The sequence below is a fragment of the Anomaloglossus baeobatrachus genome, chromosome 1 (genome assembly GCF_048569485.1).
Source record: "Anomaloglossus baeobatrachus isolate aAnoBae1 chromosome 1, aAnoBae1.hap1, whole genome shotgun sequence".
Lineage (NCBI taxonomy): Eukaryota > Metazoa > Chordata > Amphibia > Anura > Aromobatidae > Anomaloglossus > Anomaloglossus baeobatrachus.
This window is the reverse complement of record NC_134353.1, coordinates 328,774,808-328,793,936: the sequence shown is the minus strand read 5'-3', so window position 1 is coordinate 328,793,936 and position 19,129 is coordinate 328,774,808. Positions and strand designations below refer to the sequence as shown.

The following is a 19,129-nucleotide window of genomic DNA, read 5'->3' as shown; positions in this document are numbered from 1 at the left end:
ACGTCCTGAAGTGGGTACAGCACAGAAAATGACTGCTCGCTCCAGCTTCAGGCAGAGACTGACTGAGCTACAGCTGTGAGCAGTGACATCACTGAGTTTATGTGCGGTCACAGCTGGAGGTTCCCACAGTACCCTACCTGTGACCGCAGGTAAACATACCTAAGGTGAACTCAGTGACCGCATCTTTGTGACCTCATACAGTTCAATGAGACCTGCGATGCAATGCGTTTTTTGATGCAATTTTTTTTTGTTTTGTATTCACTAATCAGATATATAAAAGCTATACAGGTTTGACATTGCCATAATTGTACTGACCTGAAGAATCATGTTTTCAGGTCAATTTTACTGCCTACTGAACGACGTAAAAAGGTAAAAAAACAGAGGGGAATTGCAGATGACCAGTAAACTCTACTTGATCATCTACATTTTTTAAGGTAGATGTATTCAAAAGGATGTCACACAACCATTACATGTATGTCACATGGGCAGAAAAACAGACAAAGGGATGAAATTGTCTGAATTTTTCTGATGAAACTGATGACATTTCATACATTTTTCCCACAATAACTTTACAGGAAAATTCCCAGATAACGTTTTTTTTAATTGCAGGGAACTTTTTGGAGTGATACAATTACTAAACCATTTATACCTCTCGTGCGTAAAATATATTTTTTCCAAAGCATCCAGTGCAGTTTGTTGTCAAATATGAGTTGCATGTGACCTTTATTAGCTGCGAGGGCTGATTGATGAGCGCTCGCTCCTACAGAGGAGTCTTGTTTGAGCACATGGCATTGTGCCCTAGGTAAACAAAGGAGTGGAAACGTGGACTGACTAATCCACCTTAGCTCCCTGTATCACTGTCAAGTCAACAGTCATGTCCCACTCTGGACTTTAGATGCATTGCCAATAAACGTTTTATCAGTGCAGGATTAACACTTTCCATGGCATCTCGGCCCGTGCAGCTGTTTTCTGTTAACACATTGAAAGCCACACAGGCATTCTTTACAGTCATATGAAAAAGTTTGGGCACCCCTATTAATGTTAATCTTTTTTCTTTCCAACAATTTGGGTTTTTGCAACAGCTATTTCAGTTTCATATATCTAATAACTGATGGACTGAGTAATATTTCTGGATTGAAATGAGGTTTAATGTACTAACAGAAAATGTGCAATCCGCATTTAAACAAAATTTGACAGGTGCAGAAGTATGGGCTCCTCAACATAAAAATGACATTAATATTTTGTAGATCCTCCTTTTGCAAAAATAAAAGCCTCTAGTCGCTTCCTGTAGCTTTTAATGAGTTCCTGGATCCTGGATGAAGGTATATTTGACCATTTCTGTTTACAAAACAATTCCAGTTCAGTTAAGTTTGATGGTCGCCAAGCATGGACAGCACGCTTCAAATCATCCCACAGATTTTCAATGATATTCAGGTCTGGGGACTGGGATGGCCATTCCAGAGCATTGTAATTGTTCCTCTGCATGAATGCCTGAGTAGATTTGGAGCGGTGTTTTGGATCATTGTTTTGCTGAAATATCCATCCCCTGCATAACGTCAACTTCGTCACTGATTCTTGCACATTATTGTCAAGAATCTGCTGATACTGAGTTGAATCCATGCGACCCTCAACTTTAACAAGATTCCCGGTGCCGGCATTGGCCACACAGCCCCAAAGCATGATGGAACCTCCACCAAATTTTACTGTGGGTAGCAAGTGCTTTTCTTGAAATGCCGTGTTTTTTTGCCTCCATACATAACGCCTTTTTGTATGACCAAACAACTCAATCTTTGTTTCATTAGTCCACAGGACCGTCTTCCAAAATGTAACTGGCTTGTCCAAATGTGCTTTTGCATACCTCAGGCGACGCTGTTTGTGGCGTGCCTGCAGAAACGTTTTCTTTCGCATCACTGTCCCATACAGCTTCTCCTTGTGCAACGTGCGCTGTATTGTTGACCGATGCTCATTGACACCATCTGCAGCAAGATGATGCTGCAGGTCTTTGGAGGTGGTCTGTGGATTGTCCTTGACTGTTCTCACCATTCTTCTCTGCCTTTCTGATATTTTTCTTGGCCTGCCACTTCTGGGCTTAACAAGAACTGTACCTCTGTTCTAACATTTCCTTACTATGTTCCTCACAGTGGGAACTGACAGTTTAAATCTCTGAGACAACTTTTTGCATCCTTCCCCTAAACAAGTATGTTGAATAATCTTTGTTTTCAGATCATTTGAGAGTCGTTTTGAGGAGCCCATGATGCCACTCTTCATAGGAGATTCAAATAGGAGAACAACTTGCAAGTGGCCACCATAAATACCTTTTCTCATGATTGTGTACACCTGCCTAGGAAGTAGTTCAAAGCTCAATGAGGTTACAAAACCAATTTAGTGCTTTAGTAAGTCAGTAAAAAGTAGTTAGGAGTGTTCAAATCAAGAAATTGATAAGGGTGCCCATACTTTTGCACCGGTCAAATTTTGTTTAAATGTGGATTGCAGATTTTCTGTTAGTACAATAAACCTCATTTCAATCCAGAAATATTACTCAGTCCATCAGTTATTAGATATATGAAACTGAAATAGCTGTTGCACAAACCCAATTTGTTGAAAAGAAAAAAGGTTAACATTAATAGGGGTGCCCAAACTTTTTCATATGACTGTATATCATTGTCTTTATTCTGAGTGTGTTTGTTATTTTTTTTAATGCAGTGTTTGAATGTGTCACATATAGTGTTCATTTTTTGTGAATTGTAGAAGTTTCAGAATAACTTTTTGGGGAGTTCGAACATAATCTGAATTTTTGGCTAGTATAATAATAATAAGTAAGAGACATACTGTGTTGTTGCAATGGACAAAGTAGTTCCAACTTTGTTAAAGGGAACCTGTCAGCTGCATCAGAGACCAGCTCCGTTATTGCTGACATGTATGTTTTATTCTGAAACACTGCAGCAATGAAGGCAAAACTAATTTGAAAATGGAGGCCAGGGAGAGCGTAACTAGTAATAGGCGTAAGTCCCTACCAGCTTCTCTCTGCCACGCTTAGCTAGACTAATGGATATCTCTCTCAATCCAGGTGATCAGGGCCAGGAGAAGCTGGCGTGAAAATACCTCTGTAACTAGTCATCCTAGTTACCTGTCACTCTGTCTTTAAGTATGTTTTCTCTGAAATATCCACAGCGTTTCAAAGTTGGGACTCATTCAGACATTCTGATATCATGATCTGCGTACAGACTCCTATGCTTAAACTTGCCTAACTTGAAAGCCTCACGCTCCCAACTGTCCCAGTTTGAGAGCTCAGTCCCGCTGTCCCTGCAGTCAGCGCTTTGGCCCAACTTCCTCTCACCTCTCCTCACCGGCTCCGTAGCTCCTCCTACTCAGGCGGTAGAACTCTCTGCACATACATTATCTAATTTTCCTCTCCTCGGGTCTCTCCTGGACTCAAACTTGTGAACTCCTTGTCTGTATACAGCAGCTCTACGAATGAGCCGCTGTCCAGGCTGGGAAAGATGGGAGAATTTCGTATTGTTGACCTGTAGTGTAGGCACTGAACCCAGAAGAAGATTATACAGGTACATAAAGATACATCTCTACACAGCAGTGTATATCCTTAACCCCCTTCACATGTAAGGCTATGTGCCCACGGGGAAAGTGTCCTGCGGTTATATCCGCAGGACATTCTGCAGGAGCTCCCAGAAATCTGCAGCACAACTTTGTGTGTTTCCATGCTGCGGTTTTCTTGTGGAATGTCGTGCGGATATCCTGCGGTCATTCTGCATTGAGGATACAGTACCATGGCTTGGACACTGCATCCTCAATGCAGAACAAGTGCTGGAGTGATCGGGGAGTTCATACTTACCTCCATCACGCAGCACTTCTCCCCGTCTCCGGCCGTGTCTGCACTGTGCAGGAGAAGGTGGGCGGGCCAGCACTAGCTCTGTCTGTCACATGACCGGAGCTCGTGCAGGCCCCGCCCACCTCCTCCTTCCTGCTCCTAGCTCCACTGCTGTCCTGTGCACGGAGGGAAAGTGAACGGTTGTCTGCTATCAAGGCAGGTAAGTATGGGACCAAGGCAGATTTCCGCAGGTAAGTCCGCAGAAAGAATCGACATGCAATTACGTGCGGCTGCGGGACATCCGCACCAGGTTCTGCAGCTGCATGTATCCGCAGCATGGACACAGCACTCCCCATGTCCCATAGGATAACATGGGGAGTGTCTGTGCATGCTGAAACCTGCGGATTTACCTGGAAAATCCAGAAAATCTGCGGATTTTCCGCAGATAAATCCGCAGGTTTCATCTCACGTGGGCACATAGCCTAAGTGTTTCTAGTACGTGTGGCTTCTGTTTTCACATGTACTGGAGACATGTTCATACGCACACCTTAAAATCTCTGTTGCTCTTCACACCTTTGTGTTTCCACCAGGATCAGTTGTCTGTGTGATACACATGGAGACATATCCGTTTTTTTACCATCAGCACAGATGACAAGAGGCAATGGAAATCTATGGGTCCGTGAAAAACTTGTACAGCACACAGATAGCATCAATGTGCTGTCTGTGTGCTGTCCGTGTGACATGGACTAGAATTAAATGCATTCAAGAAATTAAAGACTCTTTTATGTTTAAAGCTGTGCAAAGATAAAGTGAGATGGATGGATGGAGACTTGTAGACTGTGAGCAATCGCGGGCAGGGACCTCCGTCCTCCTGTACCCTGTCTGTGTCTTGTATTGTTTATGATTATTGTACTTGTCCCTATTATGTATACCCCTTTCACATGTAAAGCGCCATGGAATTGATGGCGCTATAATAATAATAAATAATAATAATAATAATGGAGTTAGCTGTACAATCTATTTTGCCAAATAAATAAAATATGAGGGGCCCCCTTATTTTTGATAACCAGCAAACGTAAAGAGGTAAAGCAGACAGCTGTGAGCTGATGTTGTCAGTCTGGGAAGGTCCATGGTTATTGGGACCTTCACAGCTTAAAAATAGCAGCCCGCAGCCTCCCCAGAAGTGGAGCATCACATTAGAAGCAGCAATTCTAGAGCTTCTCCTCAGCTCTTTCTGATGCTGTGGTGTGTTTTCATTCTGGGTAATGGTAGTTGGGGTTGTTGTCTGCTATTAATTGTCCCAAACACAGCTGACCTCAAGCCCCGATATTAGTAATGGAAAGGTTTATATCAGACATCACATTACTAGCCAAGTAATAAAAAGACACCCCCTCAAAGATACTTTTTTGAATATAAAACACTTCTCGATGTGTTGTTGTGTTTTTTTTTTTTTCAATTTAAAATTGACATATATCTGTGTAGAAGAAATGCGACAGATTTCCATTCTTTTGACTTTAGCATCACTTAATTCTTGTAGCATTTTCTCTTGGCATCAGTGTCAAATTTACTTATTACACGTGCCCGACCATTAAGGCTGCTTTCACACATCCGGTTTTTGCAATGCGGCACAATCCGGCACTTTGCAGGAAAATCGCAACCGTTTTTTTTTGCCGCCGGTTGCGTTTTTCCTGCATAGACTTTAATTAGTGCCGCATTGTGCCGCATGGGCATGCGTTCCGTCCGGTTTTTGCCGCATGCTGCAGATTTAGCCGATGCGGCGGCCGGATGGAACGTAGCCTGGCACATTTTTTTGTGCGGCAAAAAAAAACGCATCGCGCTGCATCCGGCCGATGCGGTGCATTTTCCAATGCATCCCTATGGATGCCGGATGCGGCAAAAACCGCATCCGGCCGCCGCATGCGGTTTTTGCCACTGCGCATGCTCAGTGGCATGCCGCAAGCGGCAAAAAACGGACGGCCCGCATGGGAAAAACTTATGCAAAGGATGCAGTGTTTTCAACGCATCGGTTGCATAGCTTGCACAGCCGGATTGAGCCGCACAGCTCAAGCCGGATGTGTGAAAGCAGCCTTACTGGACTTGATTTCAATTGGAATGCCAGCCAAGCTGAAGCTCCTCTCGAGCTCTCCTAAGCATGTGCTCATAAGTTGGCAGTTACTAGCAGATTCTTTAGTGCTAAGCTGTGCCCATAGTTCAAAGCTCGTTTTTATCAGAAAGACAGCTGTCTGTGTTCAGTCAATATGGTTGCCAGCTTCCATCTTTTTAGAGTAAGGGAATATAACTTTCTGATTGACTGTTGGCCGTTCATTTGATAGGGCGTACTTGATCTAAGGTAGTCCCACACACCAGTCTAAGGGTACGTATCCACGATCAGTACCCGCAGGACCACAAGTCTCCGCAGGAGACCGCAGCTGCCCCTGCCCACGATTAGGGATTGGGCAGTTGCGATCTCTCTCTTGTGTTATCCCTGTGGAGAACGCTTGCGTCTCCGCAACAAAAAAATTGAAATGCTTGCGGCTTGGAAAGCTGCACCACATGTTAGTTTATGCTGCGGGCCATACACGCACAGTGGGCAAGAGATTTGTATAAATCCCATTAACTGTAGCTGAAACATCCTGCTTCCAAAACGCTGTGAAAAATGATCGCGTGCACGCACCCTAAGGCCTCCTTCACATGTCCGTGTTTAAAAACGTCCTTGAAAAAAATTTGGAAATGGGGTTAGTGTCATCAGTATTTTGGATCAGTATAATATCTATTTTTACAATTGGTGTCATCAGTGTTTTTCACAGATGGATCATGAGTAGTGATGAGCGAGTACAAAAATGCTCGGGAGCTCGAGGCTCGGGCCGAGCATCTCAAAATGCTCGTGTACTCGGCCCGAGCACCGAGCCCAATGTTATCCTATGGGAGACCCGAGTATTATTCTGAAATGACCCCCGGCAGCATGTAGAAACCATAAAACTGTAAATTAAAAAAAAAAACGTGCGTGTGTGTGTAAGCGTGCATATATATATACACGCGGAGTGGAGTGCGGGAGGGGCCGTAGCCGAGCGGGGAAGTGTCGGGCTAAAGGCACGGTCACGCTGTGCGGGCTAGCCAATCACTGCAATTCCACAACAGGGCTGTGGCATTGCAGTGGTCTGCCAGCCAATCCCTGCATAAGGGATGGCTGTAAAAAGAGCGCCAACATGAAGACCCCGAGTACAGCACGAGTATCGCGAGATTACTCGGTCCCCGCCGAGTAGCCCGAGTACATTGATACTCGTGCGAGTACCGAGTAGTAACAAGCATACTCGCTCATCACTAATCATGAGCTAAATAAATTACAAAGCTTATCCTATACTTTTCATTGTCTGACACCTCGCACCCCACCGATCAGCTGTTGTCTGTTGCGGCAGCAGGCAGCTGGAAATGCTCAGTTCTGGAGCTGCCCAGTCTTCTGATAGTGGCTGGGTGCTGCACATCCGCCTCCTATTGATTTGAATGGAAGGCAGATTTGCAGTACTTGACCATGGACACTATCAGAAGATGAGGCAGCTCCGGAAACGAGCCTGCTGCCTAAAGCGCCGAAAGTAGCTGATTGGTGCCGGTGCCAGGTGTCAGACTCTGGCCAATCAAACAAAATTAGTAATCTTCCTTGTTTCACGCTAAATTTTGTGTCAATTATTTTAGACTATTTTATACTTCCTGTCCATTCAGGAAGAGGTTTTTTCATATATATATTTTTTTTATTCTATTTATTAGTCGCTTAGGGGACTTGTACCTGTGATCATCTGATTGCTTGTACAATACACAGTACTGTATTACCAGAGTAATGCTGCATATACTGTAGTAAAGGAGCTCTGTGACAACGGGCATGGAGTTCTTAATCAGACTCTCAACTATCATAGTAACCCATTGGCGCCCTCTAATCGCATCAGGGACACTTACATGCTCATAAAATGATGCCCCCATTAATGCTGCTGTCAGAGTTTGACAGTGGCTTTTAACAGGTAAACCGTTGCGGACAGTGTCACAGACACTATCTCCTGTATATGGGATGAGCCCTCTCCATACACCCGCTACCGACTTGCGTCATACATGATGTACGGCAGATATCGGTAAGGGGTTAAAGGGAATCTCTCTCCAAGTGTTTGCTTCCCCATGTGAGAGCATATAGAGACCAAGACCCTGATTTCAGCAATGTGTCATTTACTGAGCTGTTTGCTGTCATTTTGATAAAATCAATGTTTTCTCTGCTGCAGATCTACCAGTTATACAGAGCTCATGAATATGCTGGACTACCTGGCAGCACGCCAAGTAGTCCTCTAGTGATAATCTACTGCTGATTACACAGTAATTTTATCAAAAATACACTAAAGGCCCCTTTACACACTGCAACATCGCTAGTGATATCGCTGTAACGTCACCGGTTTTGTGACGTAATAGCGACCTCCCCAGCGACATTGCAATGTGTGACACGCATTAGCGACCTGGCCCCCGCTGTGAGGTCGCTGATTGCTACAAGTTGTTCAGGACCATTTTTTGGTCCATTGTTTCCCGCTGTGGATCATGTATCGGTGTGTTTGATAGCGGGGATCAACGAGATAGCGGGGATCAACGAGCACAGACTCTGTAAGCGGTGTACGCTGGTAACCAGGGTAAATATCAGGTAACTAAGCAAAGCGCTTTGCTTGGTTCCCCGATATTTACCCTGGTTACCAGCGTCCGCGGCTTACAGGCTGCCAGCGCTAGCTCCCTGCACACGTAGCCAGGGTAAATATCGGGTAACTAAGCAAAGCGCTTTGCTTAGTAACCTGATCTATACCCTAGCTACGTGTACAGGGAGCCTGCGGTGGCAGCCTGTAAGCGGTGTACTCTGGTAACCAGGGTAAATATCGGGTAACCAAGCAAAGCGCTTTGCTTGGTTACCCGATATCTACCCTGGTTACCAAGCGCAGCATCGTTACACGAGTCGCTGGTGGCTGGTCACTGGTGAGATCTGCCTGTTTGACAGCTCACCAGCGACCATGTAGAGACTTTCCAGCGATTCCCGGCCAGGTCGGATCGCTGGTGGGATCGCTAGAAAGTCTGTGTGTAAAGGGGCCTTAAGCAGCCCAGTAAGTGAAACACTGCTGGAATCGGGAACTTTGCTCCTATGTTATCAGATTATGCGGCAAAACGTGGTGACAGATTACCTTTAAAGAGACCTGTCACGATTTATGCTGCCAAAACTGAATCCAATTTGAGTCAGAGTCTGGCTTCACAATTAGAGCCAGATGTTATTTTCTGTGAAACTCTGTAGCATATACTTTAAATATGTGGCCAGGGACCAAAGCTAGAACCCAGACTAATCTAGAGCTCCGATCTCAGTAATTGGATCTCTTGCAGTTAGCAAATTAACATATCCTTTGCATAGAAGATAATTTGTGTTCACATTTTTCTATTTTTTTATTTTTTTTTTTTTGATTGACTTAACTTTTAGTTTTACTTTAAACATAGGGGTAAAAATGAATCTGACAGTCTAGCTGCGATTTTAGTTTCACAATAACTGTTTCTAATACATTCCGTTATTTCCAACTTGCATCATCATTTTTTTTTTTATTTTTTTTTTTTGTAGCCAGAACACCCTTACTGCATATACAGTTGAAACCAAAACTTTACATACACTATTTAAAAAGACACATCTGCATGTTTTTCTCACTATCTGACATGAAATCAGAATAAACCTTTCCCATTTTAGGTCAATTAGGAACCAAAATTATTTATATTTGCCAAATGCCAGAATAATGAGAGAGATTATGTTTAAGGCATTTTTATTGCTTTCTGCAAGGTCAAAGGTTTACATACCCTAAGAGTTCTATGCCTTTAAACAATATGGGATAGACCACATGATGATGTCATGTCTTTGGAAGCTTCTGATAGGCTTATTGGCAACATCTGAGTTAATTAGACACACACCTATGGATGTATTTTAATGCACACCTGAAACACACAGCTTCTTTGTGTAGCATCATGGTAAAGTCAAACGAAATCAGCTAAGATCTCAGGAAGAGATGGACTTGCACAAGTCTGGTTCATCCTTGGGTGTAATTTCCAGATACCTGAAGGTGCCTCGTTCATGTGTAGAAACAAGTATATGTAAGTACAAACAAGATGGCAGCCTTCATACCGCTCAGGAAGGAGAGGGGTCCTGTTTACTAGAAATTAATGTGCTTTGGTCAGACATGTGTATATCAACCCAAGAACAAAAGCAAAACCTTGTGAAGATGCTAGCGGAAGCTGGTAAGGTTGTGTCATTATCCACCGTGAAACAAGTATTGTATCAACATGGGATGAAAGGCAACTCTGCCGGTAAGAAGCCATTACTCCAAAAGAAACATAAAAAGTCAGATTTATGTTTGCAAATGCACACAGGAACAAAGACCGTAATTTTTGGAGACATGTCTGGTCGTCTGACTAAACTAAAATTGAACTGTTTAGTCATAATGACCATTGTTACATTTGGAGGAAAAAGGGAGAAGCTTTGAAGCCTAAGAACACCATCCCAACTGTGAAACACAGGGGTGGTAGCATCATGTTGTGGGGTTGTTTTGCTGCAGTAGGGACTGGTACACTTCACAAAATAGATGGCATCATGAGGAAAGAAGATTATGTGGCAATACTGAAGCAACATCTCAAGACATCATCCAAGAACTTTAAAGCTTGGGCGGAAATGGGTCTTCCAAATGGACAATGACCTGAAGCATACTGCCAAACTGGTTACAAAATGGCTTTAGGACAACAAAGTCAGTGTTTTTGGAGTGGCCATCAGAAAGCCCTGATCTCAATCCTATTGAAAATTATGGGCAAAGCTGAAAAGGCAGTGTAAACTTTTGACTTTGCAGAAAACAATAAAAATACCTTAAAACATTTGCGCTCTCATCATTTTGGAATTCGCCAAATATAAATCATTTTTGGTTCCTAATTGACCTAAAATGGGAAAGGTTTATTCTGATTTTATGTCAGATGGTGAGAAAACATGCAGATGTGTCTTTATAGAGCATGGATGGAAACTTCTGGTTTCAACTGTAGATGTCATTGAGTTGGGTCCCCTTTACTATGAGCTAGAATGACGATCAGTGATGGCCTGAGCCTCCAATGACCACTGCTGGTAAAATGTATAGAAGGACACAACTTTCTGCTGCTATTGATTAGGAATTAGAAATGATCTTCATTCCTCAAAGGACTGCTAGTGAGAAAGCACTGAACAATTTTTGTGATCTGTTTATTAGACGAATATGTGGCAACCTTTTTATCTATGCCTGTAAGTGATTGTCAGTAGATGACAAAGTTTCAGTCTTGGGCTAAATGTGTCATCTTCATGACTTCTGCTACAGGTAACTTCCCTGATTATTCAAGATTGACCTAATTATGGTCTGATAACTAAAAAAAAAAATCAGATAATCAAAAATATTGCTCAATTGCCTATTTGATTGCAGTTGATTAGAAGAATGACTCAATCTTTAAGTAAAAAAAAAAATACTTTGGCACACATGGCTTGCAGGTGAATAGAATCTTGGTATAGCAACAATGTGGTAGAAAAAGAAGAAATTGCCGCCGCCGCACATCCAAAATTCATCAGTTGATCTAATGCCGCTAGGCAAAAAAGGAAATACCTGAACATGAGGTTCTTGGTTTAACATTCTGATCAGACTGTATGAAGCCACTGCCACGTCACAGCAAGCATCTGAGTGGGTCCCTACTCTGACGCCTTAAGGTCCCTCCACATCAGCGGTTTTTTGCTTGTCGGCAAAAAAACGGAAACCACATATGACTGGATTCTGCGGATTGAATGTGCAACGCGTGCAACCGCAATTGTTATTTACCGGATCCTTCTTCTTTTTTTTTTGTGGCTGCTGCGATGGATGCAGCGGGACACAAAATTTATCAGCCGGCACTGGAGTCAGCTGAACTCCTGATCTCACAGCCCGCACACACTGCGATGGATGCAGGTTAACAGCAGTCATTGCCTGCTGCCGATCACGTGTGACCATGTGCGGGCTGTGTGGTTAGGAGTTCAGCTGAGTTCAGATCAGCTGACTCCAGTGCCGGCCGATTACTTGCTCTGTGTCCCACTGCGCAGCGTGTGCGGGCTGTGAGGTCAACGGAGTTCAGATCAGCCGACTCCAGTGGCGGCCGAACTCCGCTGACCTCACAGCCCGCACACGCTGCGAGGGTGAGAGAGAGAGACCGTAAAGCAACGGATCCAGTGTGTGCCGCACGCAACCGCACGTGACCGCATATTGCCGTGATTACATTGCAAATGCATTGAAATGACAACACATTTGTAAAGGGTCCGGCTTTGCTGCAAAAAATCCATTTGTGCCGCAGTGAAAGCACCCTTAATGGTGCGGAACCGTGTGCCAACCATTGCCACAGCGACAATCCACCAGCAGAGCAGGTGACCTGGTGCCTCACAGCACCCATGCTGCAAGGCTGAGTTCCCATGACTCCAGGTCACACCGCCCCACAGACTCAAAATCACTGCAACAATGGGCGTTACACAGCGGTATATCTTCCTATATTTATTATCTGGCCCGTACGGCTATATTCGGCCTTTGTTAAGGTGCTACTAAGTGCAGGACAGAAAAAAAATGGGGAAAGTACAAAAAACAAAATACAGTAAATAACAGAGTTACAAGTTTCTACATGGCGACCCAGCTGATCCCATAGGTTTTCTATGCGATTCAAGTTTGGAAAAAGTGCAGGACACTCCATTTGAGGTACTTTAGTCTCCATCAGCCGTTCCCTAATGATGTGACCTTGATGAGCTGGAGATTTGTTGTCCATGAAGATCAAATTAGGCCTATGTTGTTCATGCAGAGGCACAATGACTGGATTAATTATGTTATACAAGTAGTAGTCTAAGTTTTTCACTGTACCATTCACAAAGGAAACCCAAGCTGAAAATAATATGGACATATACCCTGCTGTAACTAAATAAAAGCATAGTGCAAATAATTAAACATAGGGTACTTAGTAAACACTATTTTTGATCAAAAAAGTATAAAGTCATCGCATCGCAACAAGGTGTACCCAAATCAGGATGGTACCTAACACTCTCTAGTATTAAAACCTCACCGTGTGTCAAAACTAACCTCAATCTGAATAAGGGCAGAGAGTGGCTAGGTCCCGACTATGGACACACAGCCATGGGAAGTACTATAACTGAAACGATTGAGGTCTGTTCTGACACATGGTAAGGTTTTAATACTAGAGAGTCGTTAGGTACCATCCCAATTACATGGTAAGTTTTTAATCCTAGAGTGTTAGGTACCATCCCAATTTGGGTACACCTTGTCGCGGTGCTTATTGATTAGACACACCTGCCCACACTGTAACACCACCACCGAAGGCTCGTCTGGTGACAACAGTGCCTGATTTATACTACTCTCCTTGACGTCACCAACATTGTTGGTTACCGACATTGCCGCTCATCATGAATGGACTTTCTGCAGTGAACTGCACTGAAGCCCCCTGGTCCCTTGTTTAGCATAAATGCTCCTTGTGCCTGGTGGTGTGGTCAGGTACTCTTGCAGGTTGTTTAGCACGCAGACCATACTAATTTAAATGGTTTTGAATGGCCTGACGGTACACTTGGGTGTCTCTCACCTCTCTTAAATGTGCCTGGAGATGTGCTGCATTCATCATTCAGTTCTGAAGGGCATTATTCATCACAATGAAGCAGTCATCAGTGTGGGATGTGGCCAAATGACATGCACTTCTATGCCTTTCTGTGAATCTTCCAGTCTCTCTGTATCACTGTTGCAACCTGCTGATGACACTCTGTGACACTGTAAGCTCAGTGGCCACTTCTGTCTGAGAAGCCTCACAATGGCGAAGTACTGTTGATAAATTATTAGGTGTCGTCTTCGTCTCATGATGTCAAAATGCAACCAACAAGATGAGGAAGACCAATTGATCCCTGAAATTCATTGGGTGATTCATGGATCAAACACCTTTTATGAATATTGCTATTAAGTTTCTTGTTAGAGAACAGCAAGTTGTGTAAAAAGTAGTGAAACATTGGACATGTGAAATCAAAAGTTTAGAGAAGGTCACATTAACATCACCTGAAAAGGTTAGAGAGTATTTTAGGATCATCCAAAAATGTCACCTGAAAGCCAAATATCCCTAACTTTTTGTTGGTATTGTGTAAATATAATATATATATAATACAGTGCCTACAAGTAGTATTCAACCCCCTGCAGATTTAGCAGGTTTACATATTCGGAATTAACTTGGCATTGTGACATTTGGACTGTAGATCAGCCTGGAAGTGTGAAATGCACTGCAGCAAAAAAGAATGTTATTTCTTTTTTTTTTAAATTGTGAAAAGTTTATTCAGAGGGTCATTTATTATTCATCCCCTCAAACCACCAGAATTCTGTTTGGTTCCCCTAAAGTATTAAGAAGTATTTCAGGCACAAAGAACAATGAGCTTCACATGTTTGGATTAATTATCTCTTTTTCCAGCCTTTTCTGACTAATTAAGACCCTCCCCAAACTTGTGAACAGCACTCATACATGGTCAACATGGGAAAGACAAAGGAGCATTCCAAGGCCATCAGAGACAAGATCGTGGAGGGTCACAAGGCTGGCAAGGGGTACAAAACCCTTTCCAAGGAGTTGGGCCTACCTGTCTCCACTGTTGGGAGCATCATCCGGAAGTGGAAGGCTTATGGAACTACTGTTAGCCTTCCACGGCCTGGACAGCCTTTGAAAGTTTCCACCCGTGCCGAGGCCAGGCTTGTCCGAAGAGTCAAGGCTAACCCAAGGACAACAAGGAAGGAGCTCCGGGAAGATCTCATGGCAGTGGGGACATTGGTTTCAGTCAATACTATAAGTAACGTACTCCACCGCAATGGTCTCCGTTCCAGACGAGCCCGTAAGGTACCTTTACTTTCAAAGCGTCATGTCAAGGCTCATCTACAGTTTGCTCATGATTACTTGGAGGACTCTGAGACAGACTGGTTCAAGGTTCTCTGGTCTGATGAGACCAAGATCGAGATCTTTGGTGCCAACCACACACGTGACGTTTGGAGACTGGATGGCACTGCATACGACCCCAAGAATACCATCCCTACAGTCAAGCATGGTGGTGGCAGCATCATGCTGTGGGGCTGTTTCTCAGCCAAGGGGCCTGGCCATCTGGTCCGCATCCATGGGAAGATGGATAGCACGGCCTACCTGGAGATTTTGTCCAAGAACCTCCGCTCCTCCATCAAGGATCTTAAGATGGGTCGTCATTTCATCTTCCAACAAGACAACGACCCAAAGCACACAGCCAAGAAAACCAAGGCCTGGTTCAAGAGGGAAAAAATCAAGGTGTTGCAGTGGCCTAGTCAGTCTCCTAAGTCAGTCTCCTAACCTTAACCCAATTGAAAACTTGTCAAAGGAGCTCAAGATTAAAGTCCACATGAGACACCCAAAGAACCTAGATAACTTGGAGAAGATCTGCATGGAGGAGTGGGCCAAGATAACTCCAGAGACCTGTGCCGGCCTGATCAGGTCTTATAAAAGACGATTATTAGCTGTAATTGCAAACAAGGGTTATTCCACAAAATATTAAACCTAGGGGTTGAATAATAATTGACCCACACTTTTATGTTGAAAATTTATTAAAATTTAACTGAGCAACATAACTTGTTGGTTTGTAAGATTTATGCATCTGTTAATAAATCCTGCTCTTGTTTGAAGTTTGCAGGCTCTAACTTATTTGCATCTTATCAAACCTGCTAAATCTGCAGGGGGTTGAATACTACTTGTAGGCACTGTATTTCTTTATTTTATTTATTTTTTTTAAACCCCATTATTGGTGTTTGTGTTTGCTGGCGGTTATTATAAGAAGTATATTTAATAGGCAAATATTTGCTATACTAAATAATTTCATTGTGCCAAAATCCGATAATCCTTTCTGAAAACACTTTTTCAATCTGGCACTCTTTCTGATCATGAGAGCTTACTGACTACCAGTCTGTATTGGATTTCAGGTTGGCTTCTGAAAGGCAAATAGAATATACCGTACATAGGTTGTTTATCAAGTGCTTTTTAGTGATATGTGAAGAACCTGCTAAAATGTTTGTTCTATTCTGCAGGAAACGGTTGAGGACAAGTATGCGGAGGCAGACGCAGACTTCGCCTTTGAAGCTGATGTTGCTGATGTTTCTGCCCCCAGTGATAGCACCCCACAACTGCTGAACAGTGCTCTGTCTGGAATGTCATCCAGGTACATATGTCTGTGTGTATCAATGATTTAACGTTTGTTAAAAGTGAGAATAAAATGAGATTAATACAAGATGAACATAAAACTGTCTGATTCTATATAAATGAATATCTCTTAGGAGCACGGTACAATTTTGTATTTAAGTCCCCTTTCACACATCAGTTTTTTGCCATCAGTCACAATCCGTTGGCTCGATGGATCGACGGATATGTCGCAGATTGTTGAAAAACTGATGCGATGGAACCGTTGAAAAAACAGATCCGTCGTATCGGTTTTTTTCAGCCGAACAGGTGTTTTTACACCCCATCTGAGCATGCTCAGTTAAAAGAAAATGGATCCATTGTCGGATTTTGTCATTTGACGGATTACGACGGATCCTGCGCCCATAGGCTTCTAGTCTACCAAACGACGGACGGCGATGGGTCTGTCTCTGTCCGTTTTTCTCTGACGCCTCATTGGGGGACACAGGACCATGGGTGTTATGCTGCTTATCCATAGGAGGACACTAAGTAGATGCAAAGATGTTAGCTCCTCCCCTGCAGTATACACCCCCTGGCCCAGCCAGGCTACTTCAGTTTTAGCTTAGTGTCTAAAGGAGGCACATCTTTGCAGCAAGAATTTTTTGTTTTTAGAGAGCGACGGTTTCCTTCGGGGACCGATTTCCCAAAACCATCAACAGGCGGGAACGCGGAGTGTCGCCCGCCGGTACCACCTCCTGCGACGCTGGATCCTGGGCTGTTACTCACTGGACGACTGGTCTCATGGCACCGATTTTCCAGAGCCGATGACAAACTTCCTCAGTGCCTCTGGCAGGTTCTGAGTTGATACACGCTCTGCACCAGCGTGACCAGGCAGCAAGCATCAGACTGCCATCTCCACAGGAGCTGAGGTGAGATCCTCCCTGACTGGATTCACATGGGCTGTTACTCACTGGATGACGGTTCCTATAGGCACCAATTTTCCAGAGCCCAGAGCAGATGAAAAACTTCCTCAGTCCCTCTGGCAGGCTCTGAGTTGATACACGCTCTGCACCAAGTGTGACCAGGCACAGCAGGCGTCAGAATCTCCACACTGGAGCTGAGGTGAGATCCTCCCTGACAGGAATTGGAGCTGAAGTGAGATCCTCCCTGACAGGAATTGGAGCTGAGGTGAGATCCTCCTTGACAGGAATTGGAGCTGAGGTGAGATCCTCCCTGACTGGATTCACATGGGCTGATTGCAGACTCCTGCATAGCATTCCACCGGTGGAGGGGGGAGGGGGAGAGCTTCCAGGACCTGCAGCTGCGGTACACTTATAGAGTTTTTGTCTGTACACCATTGTTGTGCAGGGCTGGAGGGGGAAAGGGGAGTCCCTTCCCATCATTTTTTTTTTTTTTTTTATATATTTTCCCATGTCGGCGTTCTTGTTGGAGCTAAGCCCTGCCCCCTCCGACACTCGATAAGCGACGCCCCCCCTCACAAAAGCGCGCGCAGCTCTCCTCACACAGGAGTTCTGCAGAGCATCGCTCCCTCTCGTTGTGATCAGAGCCTGTGGGCGTCTCTCAGAGCTGGCTTCCTCCTTCCCACAGGAACTGGGATGCAGGAGGAGGGGAGGGGCCATCAGCGTTCTGGGTGAGTTAGATCCTCACTTGTTTTCTCACATTAGCTGTGCAGAGCATTGGTCCCTCGTTACAATCAGAGTTTGCGGCTCATCAGCCAGGGGCTGCAGTCACATGTTTTATGCCCTGCACAACTACAGCATCAGCTATAAGACTTCTAATGTACACCTATTGTTCAGCCTGCACTACCTGCCACGCTGAGCTACTAGGGGTTGATAGCACCTCTTCCTTCTGTGAGTCCGGTGCCGTTGTAGCTACCCCCTCCCACCCGCCGCCACCACCGCAGCAAACGCTGCCAGCCCAGAGCCTACGACTCCCAGTCCCCCGGAATGGGCACAGTTCCCAGAACCTGGTGCTGGCTATGCAACATCGTCCTCACACCCCTCGGGGCCCCTGGACAGAACGCAGCCTGATGACACCTCTAGGACGGTCCTTCTGATAAGAATCAGCCCTTTCTTTCACCGGTTGCAGATCAGAAAAAGGGCATGAGCCCCATGGTTCTCCCTTGGGTTTACACAGATGGGGTTCTCCCACATGTTCCGCGGTCTTTGAGGAGCCGGAGGAAAGGGAATGATGTTTGTACCAGGATGATTCCTTGGTTTCAACCTCCCCGAGCGATTAAGCTGTGATTGACTCCATTATTGCAGCAATCAACCAAACTCTGCATGTGGAAGATCTCCCATCCACTACTACTGACCATGCGGTCTCCTTTAAAAGGGTGAAGAAACCTAAAAAAAAAAAAAAAATGTTTGCCGGTGCTTCAGTATCCGTAAACGCATGAAGTCCTGGTTCCCCCTTGACTTAGCTGTCTCTAAGGGCTGGGCCGATCCGCCCTCGGTGGACCCCCCCTCTCCCCCGGCCTCCCGCCCGCCTGAAAGACCCTCCTATCTTTTTAACTTGATGGATCCTCCTTCAAGGACCCAACAGACAGACAAGTGGAGCAGCTTGATCGCTCCGCCTTGGGGCCGTGAATCCCTCTCTCCTTCCGTGTGGGTCGCACAGGCACCAGGAATACCAGTTTTCCTCAGACCCTCACAGAAGTAACAGTTCACATTGCTGCGGCGGCGGAGTAACTCATGTAGGCCTGCCTCGACGCTGCTACCTGCGCAGTTTTTTCCACCTCAAATACTATAGCCATCCGTAAGGCCCTCTATTTCCGATAATGGAGAGCGGACTCTGTCCCTAAAAAGCCTCTGACAGTACTTTTTTCCAGACCGATGGTTTGGCGATCGTCTGGACAGGCTCTTTTTTTTCCTGACGCCAAGGGAGAAAAAGAGTACCTCCCTCCCCCAACTCTAGCCCAGGACGTTTTTTACTAGACACGCAGGGCCTGACCTTCTCAGCCCTCCCCAAGTCCACCTCGTCCTGACAGTCTATACAAAGACCGAGGAGTCTCGTCCTCCTCTATCTGGGCTGCCGCCTCAGACCACAAATGGGTGC

General features: G+C 44.8%; 1 protein-coding gene across 2 annotated transcripts in view; it reads left to right on the top strand.

Moving 5' to 3' along the window:
• CDS1 (CDP-diacylglycerol synthase 1) overlaps positions 1-19,129 on the top strand; it is a 130,107-nt gene that overhangs the window by 28,028 nt on the left and 82,950 nt on the right. For both annotated transcript variants that reach the window (XM_075352000.1, XM_075351993.1), the window contains exon 2: positions 15,964-16,094. In XM_075352000.1, the coding sequence (XP_075208115.1) occupies positions 15,964-16,094 (131 nt within the window). The remainder of the gene's footprint in view (positions 1-15,963; positions 16,095-19,129) is intronic.